Raw genomic sequence first — 24,169 nt, forward strand, 5'->3', positions numbered from 1 at the left:
TGTTCTTTTCAGCTAGTATTTATTGGTTTTACTTATCTCTGGGGAAGGAGCATTGAATTGAAGTATCAGTTGGGGGCACAAACTCCCTTTGCATTTTGCCAGTGAGGAGCAGACTGCCTGAGCAGGATGAAAATTCCAGCTGGGCAAAGATCTGCTGAGTGGAGCGAGGAGCACCTAATACTTTCTACCCAATACCTCTCCTGTATGCTCTGTGTTAACTGATTCAGAATACAGTGGTACCTCAGGTTACATACGCTTCAGGTTACATACGCTTCAGGTTACAGACTCCGCTAACCCAGAAATAATGCTTCAGGTTAAGAACTTTGCTTCAGGATGAGAACAGAAATTGTGCTCCGGCGGCGCGGCAGCAGCAGGAGGCCCCATTAGCTAAAGTGGTGCTTCAGGTTAAGAACGGTTTCAGGTTAAGAACAGACCTCCGGAACGAATTAAGTACTTAACCCGAGGTATCACTGTATAACTCCCACCCACTAACTGCCATACCTGCTGCCACAAACATGGATTAAAATCCGTACTTTGCCCCTAAGCATGCAGTGAAAATCTGGGAGATTATCCAACCCTTTCACCAGTTCTTTAACCACCTTGAGGGTGAGTGCTGCAAGGTGGTTGCAAGGTGATAGATAACATGTTAACTAAACCTTAGTAAAGGCATAGCCAGGCTGTCACTGTTTTCAGGTGAGATTAAATCACATGCCACCCAAATTCATGTTGCACGAGTATAGTTGGTTAGGAAGTCTAGCACAGCAAACCTGTTTCCCCCAAAGATCAGACTTTCTATGATATGGAAAGTGATGGGGAAATGCGGTGGAAAATGTGATAATGCTTTCTTTGATGAAATGTCATTTAACTTTCCTGCGGACAAATCAGAATGAAAGCTCCTTAATTAGCCAAAGTTGTCTAATCTCACTAAAAAATCAGGATGAAGGCTCAATAAACAGGCCATCTAGAAGCACCTTGATCTTGAGATATGATGGCCAAGTAATCTTGTTAGAGGCATTTGTGTCTCTCTTCTCCCTTGAACCTCTTTGTCAGGTTCAGACTTGGCCAGGCCAACTGGCCTTACTCTGTCTCCTCTCTCTACTCTGGTGGGTATCCTCCTGCCAGGCTTCCAGAAGCTTCTACAATTCCTGTCCCAGACAGGAGTTGAGTTGAATGCTATTAGCAGTCAGGATGAAATGGAAACAGCTCTTCTTATTACCCCACATTCCATCCTTCCAAAACTATTGCTGTAAACAGTAAATAATTCAGGACGCTGGTCCCTTTATTTCATAGTATAAAGCAGGCTTCCTCAACCTCGGGCCTCCAGATGTTTTTGGCCTACAACTCCCATGATCCCTACCTAGCAGGACCGCTGGTCAAGGATGATGGGAATTGTTGTCTCAAAACATCTGGAGGGCTGAGGTTGAGGAAGCCTGGTATAAAGGAATAACCCAGCAAAAGCTGCCATGTAATAAGGATTAATGCACAAGACCCCATTTTGCAACAGCCATCTATTTGGGTCATCATGCTGATTGTATAGTTTGTCTGATGAGTAGAAACCGCCATTTGGATTGCCACAGTGAACACGGAACTGCGATGTGATGAAGAAAGAAAGTAGCTGTAGCAAGCAGACCAGCTGTGCAATATCAGTCCTAATAAATGAAATAATAATAAATGTACCAAGTGAGACCGTTGGTCCATTTAGCTCAGTATTGTATAAACTGACTGACAGCTCTCCAGGGTTTCAGACAGGACAGTCCCAACCTAACCTGGAAATGCCAGGAATTGAACCTGGGAACTTTATATACAAACCTCTCCTTCACTGGAGGTTTTTAAGCAGAGGTTGGATGGTCATCTGTCATAGATGCTTTAGTTGAGATTCCTGTTTTGCAGGAGGGATTAGACTAGATGACCCTCAGGGTTCCCTTCCAACTCTACGATTTTATGATTCTCCCGATGATCCATAGCCCTTTTCCAAGCTATTTTGGTGAAGGACTGTGCAAGCTTTTGAGTTTTGCTGAGCTTTGTCTAGAAGAATAGAAAGGTGACCTGTGTGTGTGTGTGGTTACTTCTAGCATTACTTTTTCCTTCCCTGTATTCTGAAGAGGTGTCTAGAGATCAACACAGATGAATAGGCTTTTTAAACCAGAAAATGATCTCTGAGGATGTGACTCAGGTTCGTGTCTGTCTGCCATCCTTTCAGATGGTTTGTGATACATAAGAACTGCCTTGCTCAATGAAACCAAGATCCATCTATCTTGCTCCAAAATTCATTAGGCAGACATGTTAGGCAGATACATAAATTCTAAAGCCCCTATGAGTTGCTGTCCTTATGTGCATCTTGACCAGAATGTGAAATGCTGGTCTAACACATGGTTCTATAGAGAGAAAAAGGGTTCTTGCTAAAGCAGATTCTTATAGCCATTTGAAGTTGAGAGTGCTTGAAGTTGCTCTGCCTCAAGGTAACTTACCTGGCGACCTACTCTAAACCATGAGATTCAGTGTGTGCAACTTCTGGTCTTTAACAACCTGATAGGAGCTGAGGTCTGTGGAGCATCCTTTGGACCTGGGAAGGCAGGGCTATTCTGACATGAAGGTAGTCTAGTGGTGAAGGTCCAAACTAGACATGATGTTAAATGCATAGTTGCATTTAAAATACCTAGTTCTTTCTTCTTCATAGCCCATGCAGGTGGTGTTCCTTAGTTCATTAACTAGTTTGGTTACCTTATGGAAGCCACGCTTCGTCAGCCACTGCCTTCTAATCTGCAATGTGAATTGGTGCATGGTTTTTGAAACTTGAAGGCACTATATGCTAGTGCTGTATAAATACTAACTGTGGTTACAATAAACAGCAGGAATGCCTTTGTTTGCTGGATTTCTTTTTGCCCGGTTACTTTTCAAGATACAGGAGTGGGGCCAGTAAAATCAGGTGGCAATCCTATCAGTCTTTTCAAAGGGGCCACATATAACTATCCTGGTTTATTTCCCAGATGCCCAGGGATGATTCTGTACTGGGCAGATGAGGTCACACTAGGCTTTGGTCACGGTATGAACCAGCCAATAATCTGCACTGTAGGGGTGAAGGTTTATGTTTCCCTGAGGTCAACATTCCCCTACATTGATGCCGATGCAGCATCTGCCGGTTGACACAACTGCAAAGCAGTGTTGAAGCTGGGAAAGAGGAGAAGGAGTCAATTATGGCAGGAAAACAGATATGGCTTCGAGAAGGAAGAGGAGGAGGGCCTTAAAGTGCAACAACAAATTCTGCGGATGCATCTCAGACTCAGTTCTGATTTACAACTCCCTGAATCTTGTTGACTGTGTTTGAGTTATCCAGGAACGTGTATTGCTTCTCTGCTGATTACGACTTATTTGTGGGAGTGCATGTCCCACCCCTGAGAAGATCAAGGCTGTTGAAGTTTTGAGTGGCTATATCAGAGTATTCTCTGCATGCGTTTGTTGAATTGTAGTCTGCTCATTGGGCATTCCCTCCACCTGCAGGTAAGGCTTAAGACAGCTGTTGCTTCCCCTGGGGTTTGTAAGGCGGATGCAAAACCTGTGCTACCCAGAGTCCTTGTTCACATTACAAATACCTTTAATTTGTTTTCACTTCTGTTTGAATGTTAACGGAAATAGTGCAAAAGAGGCTCTGGGGTGGTGTAATGGTTCGAGTGTTGGAATGTAACCTAGGAAACCAGGGTTTGAATGTCTTCTCAGCCATGAAGCTCACTGGGTGACCTTGGGCCAGTCGCCGTCTCTCAGCCTAACCTACTTCACAGGAATGTTGTGAGGAAAAACTGGGGATGAGAACACTTTGGGAGAAAAGGTGGTATATAAATGTAATAAGCAAGTAAGCAAGTTTGTTTTCATGACTGACCTGACCATAAACCAGAGAGAATTCATTACCTCACACAATGTATTATGGGCAGGGTGGGGAGCAAATTAAAGGGAAACTTGTACCATTTTGGTCGGTCCCAGCGCCTGCCAACCTAGCAGTTCGAAAGCACCCCCGGGTGCAAGTAGATAAATAGGGACCGCTTACTAGCGGGAAGGTAAACGGCGTTTCCATGTGCGGCTCTGGCTCGCCAGAGCAGCGATGTCACGCTGGCCACGTGACCCGGAAGTGTCTCCGGACAGCGCTGGCCCTCGGCCTCTTAAGTGAGATGGGCGCACAACCCCAGAGTCTGTCAAGACTGGCCCGTACGGGCAGGGGTACCTTTACCTTTACCTTTATGGTATGGGAAAGAAGGAAGGAGCAGGATCACACAACCTTAGTGAGAGGAAAATGAGCAGATGAAGAACCTACCCATTTGACAGTGACATAAAAACCCCATACATATGCTATGCAGAAGAAGGAAAATCATTACCCCGCTTCTCTCTCCTCACCTCTTTCTCCCCCCCTCAACCTCACAATGCCTGTGATAGCAATGTTTTCCCCCAAATGTAACTGACCTATAGATAGGACTCTATGAACTGAAAACAGAGATGTTACATGCAGTACTATTTTCCTAGAAAAAGAAGTGCCAGAATTCACTATGAACGGCTCCCTTGTTCTTTTGTAATGGCAATGGCATTGGTGCCCACCAGAGAGGTGCCAGAATGGAGTTACGCTAAATTCTAGCTGAAAAAAAGCTCTGGTTATATGTACCTTTGTTATCCATGAAAATCTTTCAATCAAAACAATTTAAAAAAATATTTAGTGAGGGGATTGGGCCTGCTGTTTTCTCTTATAATCATTAGGGATAAAGGTCACTTCCAGACTGTTGCTATTTTCAGGTGAGATTCAATTACATACTGGCAAATTCAGGCTGCACAATTATAGTTAATTGGGAGGTGTTACACAATCTGCTTCAGCCCCCCAATTTTGCAGTAAGGAAAGTGATGGGGAAATGTACTGTAAAATGTGGGATAACACTTGCTTTTGACACAACCTCAAGCTTATCCGCATCAGAACAAAATGTGGACCCAATGTTATCCTGGGCGTTTCTCCTTTTAAATGCAGAGCTTTTCCTATTCTGACTTTACAGTGATTCAGTAAAAACATAATTAAAGTGTGGGAAGGTCTGGGGGGAAATTGAGATGGTGAGTATATTGTGTGGATGCCTCTTCATTAATGGGGAGACAGTTCAGTATGAATAAACATCTTCCCAAAGTACTTACAGTCTGTGCACATGTATTTGAAATACATCATGCACATCAGATTGGCACGATACTCTACCTATGAGTGTCATTCTGTTGCCTACTCATATGGGCCTTCTGTGCAGGAAATGAAGTGGCCCTCTAAGGGGACTGAAGGGATTATTCACACGGCCATTGGGTTGTTTTCTTTTGTTTTCCTGCCTGGATCCAGCTGCACTCATGGTAAATGGGTTTTCTGACCTTGATCAGAATCTACACTGCCTCAAACCTTCAAAAATGGGTTGAATGGGGCACAGGGACACAACTCCACTTGTAGCAAACTATTCAGATACCATATTTGTGAGGAAATTGGTTTCATTCTGGCAAAAACACTCTCTCACTCACTCACTCTCACACACTCCAGAGTAAAGCGGTTTAATGCAAGCAGAACAATTGTGTAAGTTATGGTATAACCTGTGGCCCCCAAGATGTTATGACTACCATAATCCCTGACTATGCCCATCAGGGCAGGGGCTGATGGGGGAGCTGGAGTTCAACAAGAAGAAGAAGATGAAGAAGAAGATGATGATTAAATTAAATTTATATACTGCACTTCATCTGAGAATCACATGGCACTTTACACTATTTAAAATGATGGGGTGGCTAAAGGATGTCAGAATATGTAATTGACATTACGCAGCTGTGAGTCGGTTCTTTTACTCTTGCTTGGTTGCTTCTACCGAGAAACAATTATTATTGCCTCTCTAGCCCTATTAGTCACGGTGGAGGGCTGGCTTGCTTTTTCTTTTTAAAAGATGGACACCTGTGGGGTTTCATGGAACTGTGGGGTGTTTGCATCTTATGCGTTCTGTGTCTTTAAAAAGCTTTCCTATTCACATTTCTGATACTTGGTAGAGCGAGGGCACCTGGTGTGACTCTGAAGCTGACCTTTGTGCGCTGTTAGCGGTAATACTCTGAAGGCACATCTCCCCTGAAACTACAGTTCTGCTTACTCCTTGCTGCAATAGTAAAAGGCTTGGAACTATTGTTCAATCCGTGGTGGTGGTCATGCTGCTATTATTATCAACGGATTACACAGTGCTTTGTATGTGCAAAGAATTTTGCAGTCTTCATCTGTTTTGCCTTCTCAACATATTTGCGAGGTGAGTTGCAATTATTCCCAGATGGAAAAAACTGAGGTTTGGGGACAGGGGGGTGGGGCAGGAGCGTCTTTGCCAAAGGCCGCTTAGCTTTTCTGTGACTGAGCAGGGATTTGAGCTGGTGTCTTTATTCCTCCTCCCTAACCACTAGACCACACAGGTTTTTTGCCTACTACTCTGTGGCTGTGACTTTCAACCTTTCCATATGTAGGAGTGTCAGCATGGGGTCTTCTCTCAGTTCTTTTTTTGACTTATTTGATATTCTTCCCTGCTCTATCTGAAATTATAAATCTTTGCTGTTTCCATCTTTCCCCTTCCGCCACCTTATTTTCTCCCTTTCTGCCCCACTATTTCCTTTTTGTATCTGTGGCCAATGGCGCATTGGTCAGGTCACAAAACTCCACAGCTGAAGATCAGTGTCCTATGAGATCCCATAGATACAGAGGATATCTATTCTATTCTGAGTTTTCATCCCTCTCTGAGGAGAAAAAGGGCTACTTCTGATTATGCATTTTAATTCATTTAAATGCATGCAAATTTAAAATGACACACTGTTTTGCAAGGAGGCAGAGCTGAAAAGAATGGTTTTTTAAAAATCCTTGCTTAGTAACTCCCTAATTCTGTGGGTGGGTTGTCTGGTCTATGTAGTGCAATGGATTAAGGATATTCTGATTAAAAGACAGCTGACAATCTTATAGTGAAATTTTGGCATATATGGTGAAGACAGACACAATAGAAAACAAAGATTTGTGAATTCCTCAGCTGTGGGGGCAAGTCCAGCTTCCACCAGGCTTTACAATTTGAACTACTGTATAATATATATATATATTAATATATATATATATTATTTGAACTACTGTATAATATATATGAGGACGCGGGTGGCGCTGTGGGTAAAAGCCTCAGCGCCTAGGGCTTGCCGATCGAAAGGTCGGCGGTTCGAATCCCCGTGGCGGGGTGCGCTCCCGTTGCTCGGTCCCAGCGCCTGCCAACCTAGCAGTTCGAAAGCACCCCCAGGTGCAAGTAGATAAATAGGGACCGCTTACTGGCGGGAAGGTAAACGGCGTTTCCGTGTGCTGCGCTGGCTCGCCAGATGCAGCTTTGTCACGCTGGCCACGTGACCCGGAAGTGTCTCCGGACAGCGCTGGCCCCTGGCCTCTTAAGTGAGATGGGCGCACAACCCCAGAGTCTGTCAAGACTGGCCCGTATGGGCAGGGGTACCTTTACCTTTACCTTTATAATATATATATATATCAGTATAACAATTGCTGTTTCAGCCATCTATCTCTCCCCCCTTCCATTTATATGTTCATCTGTAATTTCATGCTTAAACATCATATTTCTGTGATAGTATTTAAATTGATATGTTAAAAACAATTGTACTAAATGACTATAAACCAGGCATAGGGAACAGGGGGTGTTTTGTGATATTGTAGGTCAATCAGTACAATCCACAGCTGGCTTCTGCTGTAAAAACTTGCTCCCCTTGAGTTTAGAACTTAATGTGCTGAGCCTGCTTGCAAATTGGTTCCATTGCTGTGCAAATGTTACACCTATAGAACAGTTATTGTTTCACTTGCTGAAGGTGTGTCCAAAACAGCATAGTCTGCAGCAAAAGAAGAAGGAAAAATGAATTGCAGGTGTAATCCACATCATACCTTTTGATCTATTTGAATGCCACTTCCTTTTGTTGTTATTGTTGTTTACACATTTGTTTATTTTTATACAGTTGACCTGGGAAGAATGGTAACACTGTTCTCCCCCCCCCCCCCCAGGTCATTTTTCATCCCTCTCTTCTGTGATCAGAGTGTTCTTCTATTTATTTATTTTTAAGAGATGATTGCACCCATTCAGCGCCAGATCCACCTTTTTGTGTGTGTTTGCTTTGGCAAGATGCTCTTCTGAGGCTCCCTTCCAACAGAGAGAGGATGTGTAGGAAATGTGGATTTGTACTGGTACACTGAGAGAACACCTCCACTACAGACTTTATTAAAGAGATTTAAAAGAAATTCCCTAGGAAGTAAATTTGTCAGTGGGACTAGGAATCTCTACTGGTTAATTCTCAGCATCACCACTAAAATACAGTTCCCAGGATTCTTGGAGGGAAGCCCAAGACGCCTAAAATGCTATACAACTAATAAAAAAATTGTTATGTAAATAAGTTCTGAGGGACAAAAGGGACATGAAGCAGGGCAGGAGTGGTGGGTTTGGATGCACCCCAAGGGGTTGTAAGCCTGCCCCCTTGCTCTCAAGAGGTTGCCTCAAATTGAGTCACACCAATGGTCCATCTGGCCCAGTATTGTCTGCTGTGACTGGTTATCACTGTCAAGATTTCAGACAAGGAGGTTTTCCCAGTCCTGACTTCTGGGGATTGAAGTTGCCTGTGATGCAGATGCTGCTCCACTGAGCTGCCTCTCACATTGCTAGGCTTGTCATACCAATTTTTACCACACACCCTCATACACGGTTTCCCCTATCCTCACAGCTACTCTTGCTGTTTGACACATGACCATAGCTCAGTGTGACGGCTCACCCAGACTTCCTTTTGTGTCATGTTTCTAGGCACAGATCTGCACTTTAAAGCTTAGTGTCTGAGCCCTAGAGCCCCACTCCATTTTGCCACAAAACAATTCTGCGGTAAAAGCTGAACGGCCATTTGTTCAAATTCAGCGGTAAAGGTAAAGGACCCCTGACGGTTAAGTCCAGTTGCAGACGACTCTGGGGTTGCGGCGCTCATCTCACTTTACAGGCCAGCGTTTGTCCGCAGACAGTTTTTTCCAGGTCATGTGGCCAGCATGACTAAGCCGCTTCTGGCGCAATGGAACACCAAAACCAGAGCAGCGCACGGAAACGCTGTTTAGCTTCCCGCTGGAGTGGTACCTATTTATTTACTTGCACTTTTTGGCGTGCTTTCGAACTGCTAGGTTGGCAGGAGCTGGGACTGAGCAATGGGAGCTCACCCCTTCTGATCGGCAAGCCCAAGAGCCTCAGTGGTTTAGACCACAGTGCCACCCGCGTCCCGGTTCAGCATTAAAGAGCAAAGAAAAAAGCACTTTGACACAGACCAGGAGAGCAAAAGATAATTGTGGGTGAGAGAATATGCTGTTTAAACATCATGACATCTTCATTTTAAGAGAATTTCAGGCAGCAGAACTTGGAAATGCCCTCCTCTGCCCAAGAGCTTGGAGAAGAATCTGCGTCTGAAAGACCTACTGGACTAGACAGGCCAAAGGTCTGACTCAGGGGCTTCCAGATGGGTCTTTGTTGCAGGGTCAGTGCTGCTCATGCATGCAGCGTGGTGAAGTTGGGGTCTTTTGTGGTAGCATCCACACAATACAAACAACATCAAATGCCAGCCTGTAATCTCCTGCCCTCTAATTTAATATGGATTTGCCCTTTCTGTGGAAATTCCAGCAGATTTTTAATAAATCATTTGCCAGCTACATGTTTCCAACATCTGTTTATAATATTAAGTTCCTGTCCGGAAACACCAACACTCTGTAAGTTCCGTAAGTGGGTCTCTTTCTGGGGCCCAATTCTTAGGTTGTCCCTGCAAATATCTAACCCGCTTGTCTGTTTTTCACCGTAATAATGCAAGATATTCCCTCCACCTCATTAAAATAAACATATCTAATGAGGAAAGTGATGGCATGGTCTTGCCGGCTGTGCGAGGGACCTTATGTTAATCTCTCCACTGTTTTCCCTGGAGTGAATCTTCAGACTTAGAGTTCCCTTTTCGTATTCTCCTGCTATCCTGACTCTAGTGTGTGGCCTTGCCACCCATCAGTGCTGGGTTGTGTCTTCTCTCTTCACACCCCCTTTGCCCCACCCAATATGATATAAGAGTCTAGAGGGGGTGGGGAAGAATCTGCTTACCTGAGTTTCTTTTCACTTCTGGGGTATAAATGATTTTTTTCTGGCCATATTGCCTTTGGAGCATAGTTTGGGATGAGGCCTTGTCTTGGAGGTTCACAACAGAATCATATAATTGGAAGGGACCATGAGGGCTAGTCCAGCATTGCTGCAGTTCAATTTTAATTGAAATTTGATGAAGATTGTAAAAAAAATTAATGATTCTTTGTATTTTTATTTATTTCATGAGCCACCCTGGGTTCTCTGGGAAGGACAGAGATCCATCAGATTTCTTAAGGGGTTACTTGGATAGGAACAGGAGTTTCTGGCATGCAACTAGATTGACTGTTGCCCATGATCATTCATCACTTCTCCTCTCAGAAATGGCCCATGTGCCTGAGGCAGACAATCCAAATTATTCCCCACCCAGTGGTAAAAAAAACAAAACAATGGACAATGGACAATTTGCTCTTCTTTTATTGGTGTCTTAAAGTCTTCTGCCAGAGGCAAGTTGCCTCATTCTGTCTTATTTATATATGCTGTTTATATATTGACATTTCAGGCTGACCTCTCAAAGAATTGTACATAGAATCATAGTATTGTAGAGTTGGGAGGGATCTTGAGGGTCATCTAGTCCAACCTCCTGCAATGCAGGAATCTCAGTGGAAGCATCCATGACAGATGGACATCCAGGCTCTGCTAAAAACCTCCAAGGAAGGAGAGTCCACTGCCTTCTGAGGGAGTCTGTTCCCCTGTCAAACTGCTCTTATCGTCAGAAAATAAAATTATTTACAGTGATGAGCGTCAACTAAAAATGTATGCATACATTAAAACCAAGAAGGCAAAGGACTGCTTGCCTCAAATAAGCTGTCTTCTTTTTCTTCCCTCGGGGCAAGATAATGGTGAGAGTTAACAAAAACGAGGTAGGGTTGGCCTTTACCACTTCAGCTCATGCTGTTTTTATAATTGCTATTTATTTGTTTGTTTACTGTTTTTACAGTGCAATTCTCTACATGTTTACTAAGAAGTAAGACCCATCGAGTTTCATGGGATTTAGAGTGGCCAGGTGTCCTACTTTATGAAAGCCAGTCCTCTCTTTTGAAGACCTCTCTTTAAAGGTGTCTTCTGTTTGAGGGCTGCCTGACTAAGTCTGTTTTACAGATAGAGCCATAACAAGGGAGAGCAGGGACCCTGAAGTTTCACATCAACAGCATCACCTGGTCAGCAGAATCAGAAGCTGAACAGATCACCTGGTGTCTTCCTCACTATGGTGAGATGTTCTGAACTCTATTGAAATTTTATCAATTATTTCAAAATTTGCACCTGTACATAGAGAGAACCATGTGCAAATTTTATGTAAACTGATGCCCTATTTTTTTTCTTTTTTTTTTTTTGGTGATGCAAATTATTTTTTCCCCGGACTTCCTCTCAGAGAGGTGTGTATAGGACTGCAGCCTTGGAGACTGATGATCTCTCACTGTATCTGTTCAGCCAGAGTTCTTGCACAGCATCTTAAGATACAGGAAGGAAAAGCTTTGCAAAACCAGCAAGCCTGTTCCCTCCTCCCCTACACCAGTAGCAATTCTCCACACCAATCTTGTGAATCCCTCCCCTCCATGGGCGTAGCCAAGGAGGGGTGGGGGACAGCTGCCCCCCATCAAGTAAATCAGTAAAAAATACTTGACTAACAGAGGTCCCCGCCCTATAAAGCCTGCCCCCTAACACAAATCCTGGCTACACCCATGCCTCCCCCTTCCTTTTTTATATTGGGTGCACACATCTTTTTTCCATGTTCAGTAACAGAAATAAAAGAAGCGGGTGGGAGCTCTGCAGGCAATTTCCCTGCTACCCTGGCAGCAGAAGCCTTGCAGCAAGAATGGCCACACACACACACACACACACACACACACACACACACCTTCTCCATTGTATAGTACTGGATCTGGACACTGTTACTCCAGTCTTTAGAATGAAATACATTTCTTTCATGATCTGAGTAGAAACACCTTATGGTGGCAAGGAGATTAAAGAGCTTTAAGAATATACCAGTCTGCACAATGTCTTCTTGAGTATGCACCCTTGGCGAACGCTTTCAAGAGGTTGTAGGAAGGAGGAGGATGGAGCATACAGTGAGAGCTTGAGATAAAATAATTATTCTTGATTTCATTACTGGGGGGAAAGGGCGCAATCCACATGGCACTCCTTCTGTATGCCTATGCATTTCCGTGAACTTCCGCAGCAGAACCTCCCAGTGAATTGGGCCCTGCATTAAATTGCAAACCTGCATACTTTGGAGGGGATATGGTTTAGGAAATACGAGCCTGCCTGCCATTAATGCTGCAGTTTCCCAGAGGCATAAAGTTGACATTTTGTGGTTTTTAAGAATTTTAAGATAAAAATCTCATATCGTAATCATAATGTTTTCAGCAGTCTGGGATTGATGATCTAAGAGTTGACTGGATAGCTACATTCATGTTGCCAGATGTCCCTCATATTAGATTAATGCCTCTTATTCTTGAATACAGTGGTACCTTGGTTTTCGAATGTCTCCATTGACGAACATTTCGGTTTTCAAACGCCGTAAACCCGGAAGTAAATGCTTTGGTTTCTGAACATGCTTTGGAAGTCGAACCAGAAATGCGGCTTCTGTATTGAGTTTTCCGTATTAAGTTTTCCATTTTGAGGCTTCCGTACTGAGATTTCAGTTTTTGAACGTTTCAGAACTCAATCGGTCTTCTGGAACGGATTACGTTCGAAAACTGAGGTACCACTGTATTATAATCCCCTGGAACAAAATGGAAGTGCCTTAACATTTGTCCAGAAAGTAGCGATAGAATCTCTTGTCACCATTCACCTAGTGTTCTTGGTTTACTCTTGTATCTTACAAACTGGAATGGAGGAAAGTGTCCTGTGGAAAGGGGGTGCATTTCCCCTTGCAATCTCCCATCTCCAATAGAAACCCTGTAGTACTGTTGTTGTTGTTTAGTTGTTTAGTCGTGTCCGACTCTTCGTGACCCCATGGACCAGAGCACGCCAGGCACTCCTGTCTTCCCTGTAGTACTACCTTCTAAGTTATGGTGCCTTAAACCTTTGCGGGTCAGGCAGTTCCCACCTTGGAGATCCTTTGATAAGGCGGTGAAAGCACATATTTGAATGGCTGAGGCTCATGAAGCTAATGTCAGAGCAAGCCAAAGGCCCATCTTGTCCAGCACTCTGTTCTCGCAGTGGCCAACCAGATGGCCGTGGGAAGCTCACAAGCAGAATCTGAGCACATCACCGCTCTTCCCACTTGTGGTTCCTAGCAACACAGGTACTCAGAGGCTGTATAGAATCACAAAATTGTAGAGTTGGAAGGAAGCACGTGGGTCATGTAGTCTAACCTCCTGCAATGTAGGGGTTTTTTTGCCCAACATAGGGCTCAAACCCACAATCCTGAGATTAAGAGTCTCGTGCTGTACCAACTGAGCATACTGCCTCCAACACTGGCTAGTAGCCACTGATAGCTTTCTCTTCCACAAATTTGTCTAGAGGCAAAGGAACTTCTCTCTGTAAAATGTGGTAAATGTATTTAATGGGTCCTGCATCCTGTTCCCACAGTGGCATCCAGATACCTTTGGGAAACCCAGAACCGAGCAGGGCATGAGCCCAAAGCCCTCTCCTGATGTTGTTCTCCACCACACTGCCTCCGATACTAGTCTAGTACACAGCCATTGTGGCTACTATCCATGAACAGCTTCAGCCACCAATGAATTTGTCAAAGATTCATGGAGGAGTTCTCAAGTCCATAAGTTATTTTGTCCTATAAGACAGACGCTCAGTCCTGCTTGGAAATCACATCCAATAAGTAAGAAAGCCCTGCTGTCCAATCCCAGTTATGGTCTTGGTTTGTTATGGAGCAGGCGAAAGGAGAGACAGAAAGACCCTTTCCACATGCTTACAAGTTTTTCTGTTCCATTATTTTCCATGTTCTAGGGGCTGAGCCTGATGCTGAAAAATGGGCTCTGGAGCCTTCCATCGTCAGCTCTGGGCTCAGATTAAGCCCATCTCAGAACCCTCCCTGGGTGCAGTTTTTGATACTGACTGAAAATAGAATGTGGAAAAATTTCCCCGCTGGGTGGTTGTACCGCCTGAGGGAACTGTTGTCTTTAGAAATCCCTGAAAAATTGGTGCTGAATAGAGGGAGAAAATGTGTTTTTAAAATAATAATAAAAAAGCCTTTGAGTTCTGAGGCTCTCCTTCCCCCCACGTGGCTCCACCCACCAGCACATTCAACTCCTAAAAAACAGATGGTGGATGGCGCAGCCAGAGCTACGCAGGCCTTGCCAAGGAACGTGCCGTGCACATTCCTCCTCCGCCAATATTAGGCTGTTGCCCCATTTGCACCCATGGAACTAGGGGGTGGAGGTGGGGAGGAAAGCAGCAGAGGGACATTAGCTTGGTTAGCAGGCAGCTAAGGGCGGCCTTCTCTTGTGGCACAAATCTTGTCTGAACATGGCCATTTACCCCTTGTTTGCTATATTTCAGAGTGTGTGATGCTCCTGTGATACTTCTAGCCAATTTTTTTTTTTTTAGAGAGGCCAGCAAGAATCAGATTGCAGGAGATGGTGCCTTTACAGACAACTTGTACAAACAGTTGTGACTTGTTGAGCTCAGCACCCCCTTTACACACACTAGTCACATATTGTGCCCAAATATGTAGCAACTTGTTCTTTTTTTTATAATGCTAGGCCTGGTCAAGCTTAGTGCTGGCATTAGACAGGGTAAGCCTGAGGTGGGGAGCTATTTAATGGTGAAAAAGTAGCTAATGTTGTTGATGATTTAGTGTATTATTTATTTTTATCACAGTGCAGAGTCCCATTTGGACTTTCTGCCTCAGGCACCAAAATATCTTGAGCTTCTGGAGGACTGCCTCTGGCTTGATGAGCTCCTGACGTTCTGCAAGCCTGAATTACATTTGCCCCAAGGTCACTGGGTGTCTCAAGGTGCTAGCTGTAAACAAAGCTCTCTTATAGTTGTGGACTGGACTCGCACAGGAATCTTAGGGATAGTGTCCTCCACTGCACCTGAGAGCAGCAGACACAGCTCTGGCCTCCGACGAAAGAGTTCTCTCAGGTGGCTGACACCAGTGCCTGAAGCATCTTCTACCTGAGATGGTCAGCTCTGTCTGCCTAATGTTAGGGCTGGTCTTCCCACATCCTGTGGTCCCACACTGCCTAATCCACCCCGGTAATTAAAAACAAATAAATAAAAAGCATAGGCATAGCTGTGCAGCGCAACTTTTGACCTGGTTCTTATGTAATTCTGAGCTGAATTATGGTGTACTATGAATGCAATTAAAAAAAAAAAATTCCTTCCAGTAGCACCTTAGAGACCAACTAAGTTTGTTATTGGTATGAGCTTTCATGTGCATGCACATTTACTGGAAGGAATTTTTTTTATTTTGTTTCGACTACGGCAGACCAACACCTACCTGTAACTATGAGTGCAATAGTGTGCAGATACTCAGAGAGGAGATGGCAGCTAATTTACTCTTCCTCCGGTCTTTCTGTTGCAGTGCTGCTGTGACCTAAGCCATGGTTTGGCTTGGTGTGGTTTCCAGTCCCCAGCTCACAGTTTGTCCCACAAGCTGTAACTGTTTGCTTGCTTGCTTGCTTGCTTGCTTGCTTGCTTGCTTGCTTGCTTGCTTGCCTGCCCATCTGACTGGGTTACCGCAGCCACTCTAGGCAGTCTCCAACAAATTAAAACACAATAGGACACCAAACATTTAAAACTTCCCTGAACGAAGGTTTGTTCTATGGCTTACTGCTCACGGTTTGTCTGGAAGAGACAAACCACGAGCCCCAATTCAGACAACACACTAAATCATGGCTTCACTCATAGCAGCAAGAGTACCAGAGGCAGCAATCTCACTGGGAGGCTACAGAGTTTAAACTAAGCCATGGGTTGACTGGGTACTATGTGCAAACTGGACCCATGTATAACATGTAGTTTGACCCTTTGTTTGGGGGCTTTGTTTTCTATTGTGTTTTTACTATTTTTTGTTGGGAGCTGCCCAGTGTCGCCCGGGCAACCCAGTCAGATGGGAAGAATTGTTTGTTTGTTTGTACCTCCTCCAAAATACTGCATGTGCTACACACCAACATGAGCTGTGAATTAAGTTTAGCTGTGATAGATCCAATTTTGAGAAAGAAGTAGTTAAACCTAGTGCTCTAGTTGAGAGTACAGAGAGTGGCTACACATACTCTTTCCAGGTGTCATTTTAGACTGCCGGCATGCTTAGGTCTTGTGTTAGCTAGTCTTTTTGATATTTTCTTAAAGAGCCTGGAACTAGAGATTGTGTGCTTGTAATAAACAAGCAGGATGAGGCTGCGCGGAGGTCTAGAGTCCCATCCCTACTCAGGTGGCTGGTCTGTTTCTGGGCTGACCTGCTTCAGATTGAAGATGGGGAGTCTTGGGTGACTGAATGTTCCTGCAGACAAAATAATTCTCTCCACATAGATGGTTTTTTTTAAAAAAACTATCTCCACATAGAAATTTAGAGTGTTGGAGTGGTGTTGATGATGGAGACTAGCTTTCTGTGTGGTGGGAATTTTTTATGTGGAGGAGTATTCAATTAATAAAAAAAAACCATCAAAAAAACGAAGATCATGGCCACTGGGCCCATCACCTCCTGGCAAATAGAAGGGGAAGAAATGGAGGCAGTGAGAGATTTTACTTTCTTGGGCTCCATGATCACTGCAGATGGTGACAGCAGTCACAAAATTAAAAGACGCCTGCTCCTTGGGAGAAAGGTGATGGCAAACCTAGAAAGCATCTTAAAAAGCAGAGACATCACCTTGCCAACAAAGGTCCGTATAGTTAAAGCCACGGTTTTCCCAGTAGTGATGTATGGAAGTGAGAGCTGGAGCATAAAGAAGGCTGATCGCCGAAGAATTGATGCTTTTGAATTATGGTGCTGGAGGAGACTCTTGAGAGCCCCATGGACTGCAAGAAGATCAAACCTCTCCGTTCTTAAGGAAATCAGCCCTGAGTGCTCACTGGAAGGACAGATCCTGAAGCTGAGGCTCCAATACCTTGGCCACCTCATGAGAAGAGAAGACTCCCTGGAAAAGACCCTGATGTTGGGAAAGATGGAGGGCACAAGGAGAAGGGGACGATGGAGGACGAGATGGTTGGACAGTGTTCTCGAAGCCACAAACATGAGTCTGACCAAACTGCGGGAGGCATTGGAAGACAGGAGTGCCTGGCGTGCTCTGGTCCAGGGGGTCACGAAGAGTCGGACACAACTAAACAACTAAACAACAAATTCAATTAATATGACCTCTCATCTGCAGTCTGAAGCACTTTAGCCCAGATGCAGGTTTGCCACCTGTGTGGGAAGTTGGTCTAGGACTTTGGGAGGATGAGGTAGCAGGCTGCAGAGAAGGCATTGTTTGCTGCACTTTGCAGGTGCTAATTGGTTATTTTTAAGCCTAGCAATTGGTCCTAGCAATGTCATAGACATATGTACTGCTGGCCAGTTGCCATAGCGACATCCCTCACACTGTCATGTCAGTTTCCAAGGTGGGGTCAGGTGCCTGTGGCTTGACACATCTCGGGTTCCTGATGCAGGCAGTTATTTCAGGAGGAGGTGTCATCCCGCTGCATTGCATTATTGCCTCCTGCTGGGCGCTTGCTGGGCTGTTCCTGCAGAGTTCCTCTGGGGGAGCACGGCTGCCCTTTCCTCACCCATGCCTGCTGCCTGCTTTGCTTACGCGGACATCTTTCTGCACTTGCCCACCTGCATACATCCATGCCCATCTTTCTAGGCACATGGGGCCACTTCACAAGACCATACAGAAAATAGGCTAAAGGCAAACTTCTGCTGTTGAAGTTAAGCAGATCTGGCCCTCTTAAGTTAGTTAGATGGGACACTGACTTGGACCCACATCTGAGCCACTATTACATATGATAAGAGGGTGAGTTTGCATCTTCCTGTTGATCATTTCATGACTGCAACATCAAGTTGTTGATCTGCATGTGCAAACAGGCAATCTCAGACCCATCAGAACATTACTGGCAATTTTCATGGAAGTTCATTCACAAATTCGGTACGGTTAAGTGAGAGAGTCTCTGAGTAGGACCAGGGAGACCCGTGTTCAGATCTTTCCTTAGCCATGCAGCCCACTGGGTGATCTCCTCTCTCAGCCTGACCTATCTCAACAGGGTTGTTGTGAGGCTAAAACGGGAGGAAGAGAAGTGTATGCAGAAGTATATGCACTCCTGGTGGCAGGATGGGATCAAAATGTAATAAATGGATTAAGCTGCCAGTCATCAGTGCCTGGGTCGTGTGCGTGTGCGTGTGTGCGCGTCCACAACACTCATTTTTCTTAAATCTGATGACTGGTAGCTGAATGTGGGAACTGATTCTGTATAAAAGCCTTGCATTGTGAGATGATGTCGTGAAATGAAAGTTTCATTTGCAGATGGTGTATCTGTGATGGTCCCATTCACAAGTAGCTCCTTGATGCGGCAACTGCCAAATAACTACTAAATCGTACCCCAAGCATATAATAATGAATTGTAGAGAAATGCCAAGTGGGGCACATGCATATGTGAAGTAGGTATAACCCCTTTGGAGCAAGAGCAACGTGTCTGCATGATGTTAAACAGTAAGTAGGTATCTTGAGATGTGAGCTGCTTGAAACTGCTGTCATAGATCTGTATGCCTGTGTTGTGTTTCTCCAGCTTACACCACCATTTTCTAATACAACAGCTTTCCTCTCACCAAATTTTTAAGGCCATTTGCTATGTTTATCACAGCTTTCAAGTGAACATAACCTTGCAATTTCCAGCTTTTCATTCTAAATGTTGAGATTGGGCATTACCATTTTCTAACAGCGCTGGAGTGACACTAATATATGCTTTTGACCACTTCCAAACTGTGTTGACGTTGTTCCAACTGAGTTTGCAGAGGAGATGGTTGCAGAGCTGACCTCGTAGCCTGATCAGGCATCATGTGTATAAGAACCCAAAAGGTCATGCCCCATAACAGTTCAGGTGTGGAGCTTAGCAAAGTTTAGCGATGTTCAGTTGCAATAAGGGGAGTGCAAGGTGATGTCTTCTTAATAAAGTGTTAATGGCTCTGAAGGAGGTAAGCTTAGCTGCTGAAGGGGCCATGTGGGGTTTTGCCCTGTGGATAGTGGTGAATTGAGAGAAGCAGAAACCACCCACCTACTTCCCATGTGCATTCCAATAGGTCTCTGTTCTACAAAGTGGAGAAATTCATTTTAGCAGGGTGGAGGGTGGGAACCATCAAAAGGGATGTAATGCTGTTCACTTCTGTACTCACTTTGAATGCTCACACTGATAGGACAGAGGCTGTAAGCTCCAGCAGCTATTTGAAATCGCGGAGCAGGTCTCACAGGCCAGGGCTATGATCTGGAGAGGCACACAGTACAGCAATCTTGGGTGTGTGTATGTGTATTGGATTGTTTGCTTGATTTTGTTCTAGTTTTTATCATGCATTTGTGCTTTTATATTGTATTTATTTGTTGTGAACTGCTCTGAGATTTGTGGATGAAGGGCAGTATGCATATTTAATAAATAATAATTTGCTGAAGCTAAGGGGGTCTGGGTCTGATCAGTGCTTTGATTTAGACTGCCTGGGAATCCCAGGCAGATCAGGAAATAAAAGTAATAGCAAAGATCTTCTACAGGCTTGCTGTCTGAGATCCATTTTACTAGAAATACCAGGGGCCTGAATCTGGGAGTTTCTGCCTGCAAATAATGTCATCACTGAGCTATGGCCTGCTCCTTCTAACACCTTGGATTTCAGGTGGAGCAGTTCAGGTCAATGAGGCCCTCCAAGCCTCTCTGATGCAGCCCTCAGGACTCCCCCCCAGGCCACACTTGCCCCGTGTCCTCCTATGGACCCTCTTCAGTTGCTTTTGCATATCCAGAATTGTCAGGATGCTGTCAGCGGCTCCCGACTGGTTGCCCAGGAAAGTATAAGACAAGAAAAAGTTTCTTACAGTCCTTATTTATTTCAGTCTTTACAGAGAGAGGCTATAGAACCCAGCCTCTTGGTAAATGGCATTGTCCCAAGTGAATGGGTGTCCACATTTGTCATCATCATCACCTCCCCTACGGGTGCTGCTACGTGCCCTCTGCCTTTGAGCTCTTTGCTCTCCTACTTTTAAGGCTCACCGGGTTCTGGGAGATGGAGGGTCTGGAATGTTTTCAATGATATGTCCGCCAGGTGTTGCTCTGGCTCTCCCATGGTTTCCCCCTCATCTTCCTCTGAGCTGTGACCTCCCTCAAACCCATGTCTATCTTGTCTTCCTCCTCCTCCGTGGAAGGGTTCAGGATGGGGAGGCCACCTCCACCATTCCTCCTCCGCCCAGTCCCTGACAGAATGTGCCATTGAACTGTGATGACAACCAGGCTTGCCCGGTTGGAGTGAGATGGGTATGGAGAGTGTAGCTTACTGTGCAAGCTTAAGAGTTGCATCCATTCCTCTACCCAGGTTTTGCCTCTTGCACGTGGCCCTTGAGAGGATGCCTGAGAGAGCTGCAAAGTGTTCCGTGCCCCCGCCTTGTGCATGCATTTGAGTGACCTTTTCTTAAATTGGGAGGAAGGGTTTCCAGACCAAAGGGTGTGCCTTCCTCTGGGAAGCTTCGAGACCAGCCTCTTTCCCCTTTAGGACGCAAGCACGGCCTCTGCGCCTCCAGATTTGTGTGTGCTTTGAGTACGTCACAAAATCGGTCCATGTACTCACTGGTTGTGCCTGTCCTCTCCCTGCAGATCCTTACTCCATCGCAGGCAGCGATGGCAGCATCTCTGCCTCCGTGGCCTCCATCCAGCCACAGGCATCCAGCAGCTCAGCTCCCAGCTCCCCCGCCTCCCGCCACTCGGTCAGCACCCTCAAGAAATGGCTGACCAACCCCGTGCGCAAGCTAAGTGCCGGCGGGCTACCTCGGGGCGAACGCCCACTCAGGAAACAAGAGGGCCGGGCTCGGCGGCACGGGCGCCAGGAAGATCGCAAGAGCATCGACTTGGGCCTTCTGGGGCAAGCAGAGGGGTCCTTTGCTGTCCCGCCGCAGGAGTCGGTAGGCACGGTGAGAGCAGAGAAATGCCTGTCTTGCCATGAGCTAGAAGCTGTCTTGTTTTCCCTTCTGGACTAGCCAGCCACAAGCCCCCTGCAGATGAGTTTAGGCAACTGAGACAGAAACATGCCAGAAGCAGGGGGGCTAACATCATACACAAGTATGCCCATAGAGCAGTGTCCACCAGCTTCCACCAAACTAGCCATGCTGTCTGATGGGAGTGGCAGGCAAAAACATCTGGAGGGTGTGCTGGGTTGGCAGAGGCTGTTGCAAAGCAAACAGAGCACCTCTCTCTGGTGCAGTGGGTCAGCGTCTCTGGCCATTAACCAGAAGGTTTGTGGTTCGAGCCCACCCAGGGCTGTGGGCAGGTTTCCTGCATTGCAGGGGGCTGGACCAGATGACCTTTGTGCTGCCTTCCAGCTCTACAATTCTATGGTATCAGTAAGCCAAGCCACGTGATGTAAGAGAAGACCACCAACAACCCCCCTCCATAATCTGCCCAAGGGAGCAGGGGGGAGGAAAATTGCAAGGCCAAATGTGGTCATTGGTGAAATCCTGAACACGAGCAGAACTCATTGACGACACCCATCACTGAATTGTCCCAAGGAATATGTAAAATGACAGATCTCTGTGCCATCCAGCGTTCTTGCTTCATTGCGGCTTTTCTTTATGTCCGCAAGAAGTTTGGAAAAATAAACCTCTAATATGCTGTGTATGTGTGTGTGAAGGAGAGGGTGTGGGTTTCTCCTTTCTCATCCTAGCAGGTAACTACTGAAGCACCAGAGCTATAGTACTTTCCCCTGCATGAATCTCCCCTGGTTACTAATTCTCCTCTGCAATTTCAATCCGCACCGGTTCTCTTCACCCCTCTCCTGCAGAGAGGTCGCTGAATTTCATTTTAATATGGAACCAGGCTGGGGAATGTGAAGGTCTGTCCTGTAAAGCTTGGTTGGCACTGTGTACCTGGCAGCAGCACTTAGCTCTGGCACTGCAAATCAGGGGTTGTCAACTTGGTGCCCCCCAGATAATGGGAGTTGTAGTGCACAACATCTGGATGGCACCACGTTGACTAGCCCTGCTGTAGACTGAGTTGTAGGGGGAACAGGAGGGGGAGCCAAAGGTCCATAGTGCCTATAAGACCCTTTGCTGTTTGTGGGCTGAAAAAACAATCTCTCTTCCTCTCCTCCATTTTGTAAGTTGCTCATCTCCGTGCTGTGATAGAGCATATGGGTGTCCTCTGACATACTGTATCTTTGAAGCACACCCTTTTCCCCAAAGAATTCTGGGCAGTGTAGTTTGCCTCTTGCAGAGTTGCAGTTCCCAGCAACCCTGAACAACCTACAGTTTTGAGGGAAAGAACGTGCTTCAAATATAAAGGTTTTGTGTTTGTCGCAGCCAAAGCCTGATTTCTTTCCTGACACCAGATGGGGAAAAAACAAAAAATGTTTCTGGGCCCATCTGAAAGTGCTTTCTAGTGATATCCTCATCCAAAACAATAAATTAATTCAAAGGATTGCCTTTTCTAATACAAGCCTACCAGTTTAAGGAGATCTTAAACGGAAGTTATCTTGTGCGTCCCAACAGTCCCTGAAATATCTGGTTGGAAGCAAGGTGAGGGCCTTTCTGGTAGCTGCACCCAAACTTTGGAAATTCCTAAGGGAAGCCTGCCTGAACACCTTATTTTGTCTCCCCACCCCCAGGGTAAATTACATTTATAACCCTTTTTGTTAAGGGTTTTAATTTTGTAGGAATCTGGTTGTTTTTATCAGGTTCCTTTGGGTGATATTTAGAAATCTCTGCTTCTGTTGGGGTTTTCTGGGGGGGGGGAGGGGAGATTTTTAAGGTGTTGGTTTTTTATTTCATTGTTTTACCTGATAGTTATTGGACTCTTTTTGAGCAAAGTGAGGATATAAATCAGAACACCCATATGCAAGCCCGAAACACCCTATTTTTTCCCTTTTTGACAAAAATTGTCTCAAGTTTACATGACTGGTGCCTGTTCCATTTCATTGTTCTCACACACCCCCATTGTGCTTTTCTGCTTTAAAACCAAACACCATTGAGATACTTAAAATCCCAAATAATGGAAAGAGAATAGATGGTGCATAATTAAGCAGTTGCACTTGATTTACATAATTCTGATTGAAGGATTTAAGTATCCCAGTGGGAAATTTTGGATTTTTAAAGAATACTGGAGGAGGCAGAATAAACAATCCTGATTACTCTTAAAGGCTAATATTGCTTTATTCTTGCTGCATTAGGGTCAAACTACCTGAGGGGAGGGTTTAACCCCTCCCATGCCTCTCCCAGGACATTTTGCCCCTCTGCAGGGCTTACTACAAGCTGTCAAACACAGCGGGGGGTTGGAATAAATTAAAAATGGTCAGGGAGGGGCATTTACAGGGGTTAATTGGTGGGTAGGGGAAACATGTGGGGACGCGGGTGGCGCTGTGGGTAAAAGCCTCAGCGCCTAGGGCTTGCCGATTGAAAGGTCGGCGATTCGAATCCCCGCGGCGGGGTGCGCTCCCATTGCTCGGTCCCAGCGCCTGCCAACCTAGCAGTTCGAAAGCACCCCCGGGTGCAAGTAGATAAATAGGGACCGCTTACTAGCAGGAAGGTAAACAGCGTTTCCGTGTGCTGTGCTGGCTCGCCAGATGCAGCTTTGTCACGCTGGCCACGTGACCCTGAAGTGTCTCCAGACAGCGCTGGCCCCCGGCCTCTTAAGTGAGATGGGCGCACAACCCTAGAGTCTGTCAAGACTGGCCCGTACGGGCAGGGGTACCTTTACCTTTACTTAGGGGGAAACATGACTTGCCCACCCACCAGCTGTCCCCTGCAGATTTCCCTACCCCTGTATATAGGCAAAGGAAAACACATAATAATAATAATAATAATAATAATAAATTTATTATTTATACCCCGCGGATCTGGCTGGGTTTCCCCAGCCACTTTGGG

The 24,169-nt window shown here is 45.4% G+C and overlaps 1 protein-coding gene across 5 annotated transcripts in view; it reads left to right on the plus strand.

Annotated features, from left to right (window-relative positions):
• ARHGEF25 (Rho guanine nucleotide exchange factor 25) overlaps positions 1 to 24,169 on the plus strand; it is a 72,780-nt gene that overhangs the window by 21,152 nt on the left and 27,459 nt on the right. For all 5 annotated transcript variants that reach the window (XM_053370866.1, XM_053370884.1, XM_053370855.1 and 2 more), the window contains one exon: positions 20,913 to 21,226. In XM_053370866.1, coding sequence (XP_053226841.1) covers positions 20,913 to 21,226 — 314 coding nt within the window. The remainder of the gene's footprint in view (positions 1 to 20,912; positions 21,227 to 24,169) is intronic.

This window comes from Podarcis raffonei, chromosome 2, assembly GCF_027172205.1.
Source record: "Podarcis raffonei isolate rPodRaf1 chromosome 2, rPodRaf1.pri, whole genome shotgun sequence".
Taxonomy (NCBI): Eukaryota; Metazoa; Chordata; class Lepidosauria; order Squamata; family Lacertidae; genus Podarcis; species Podarcis raffonei.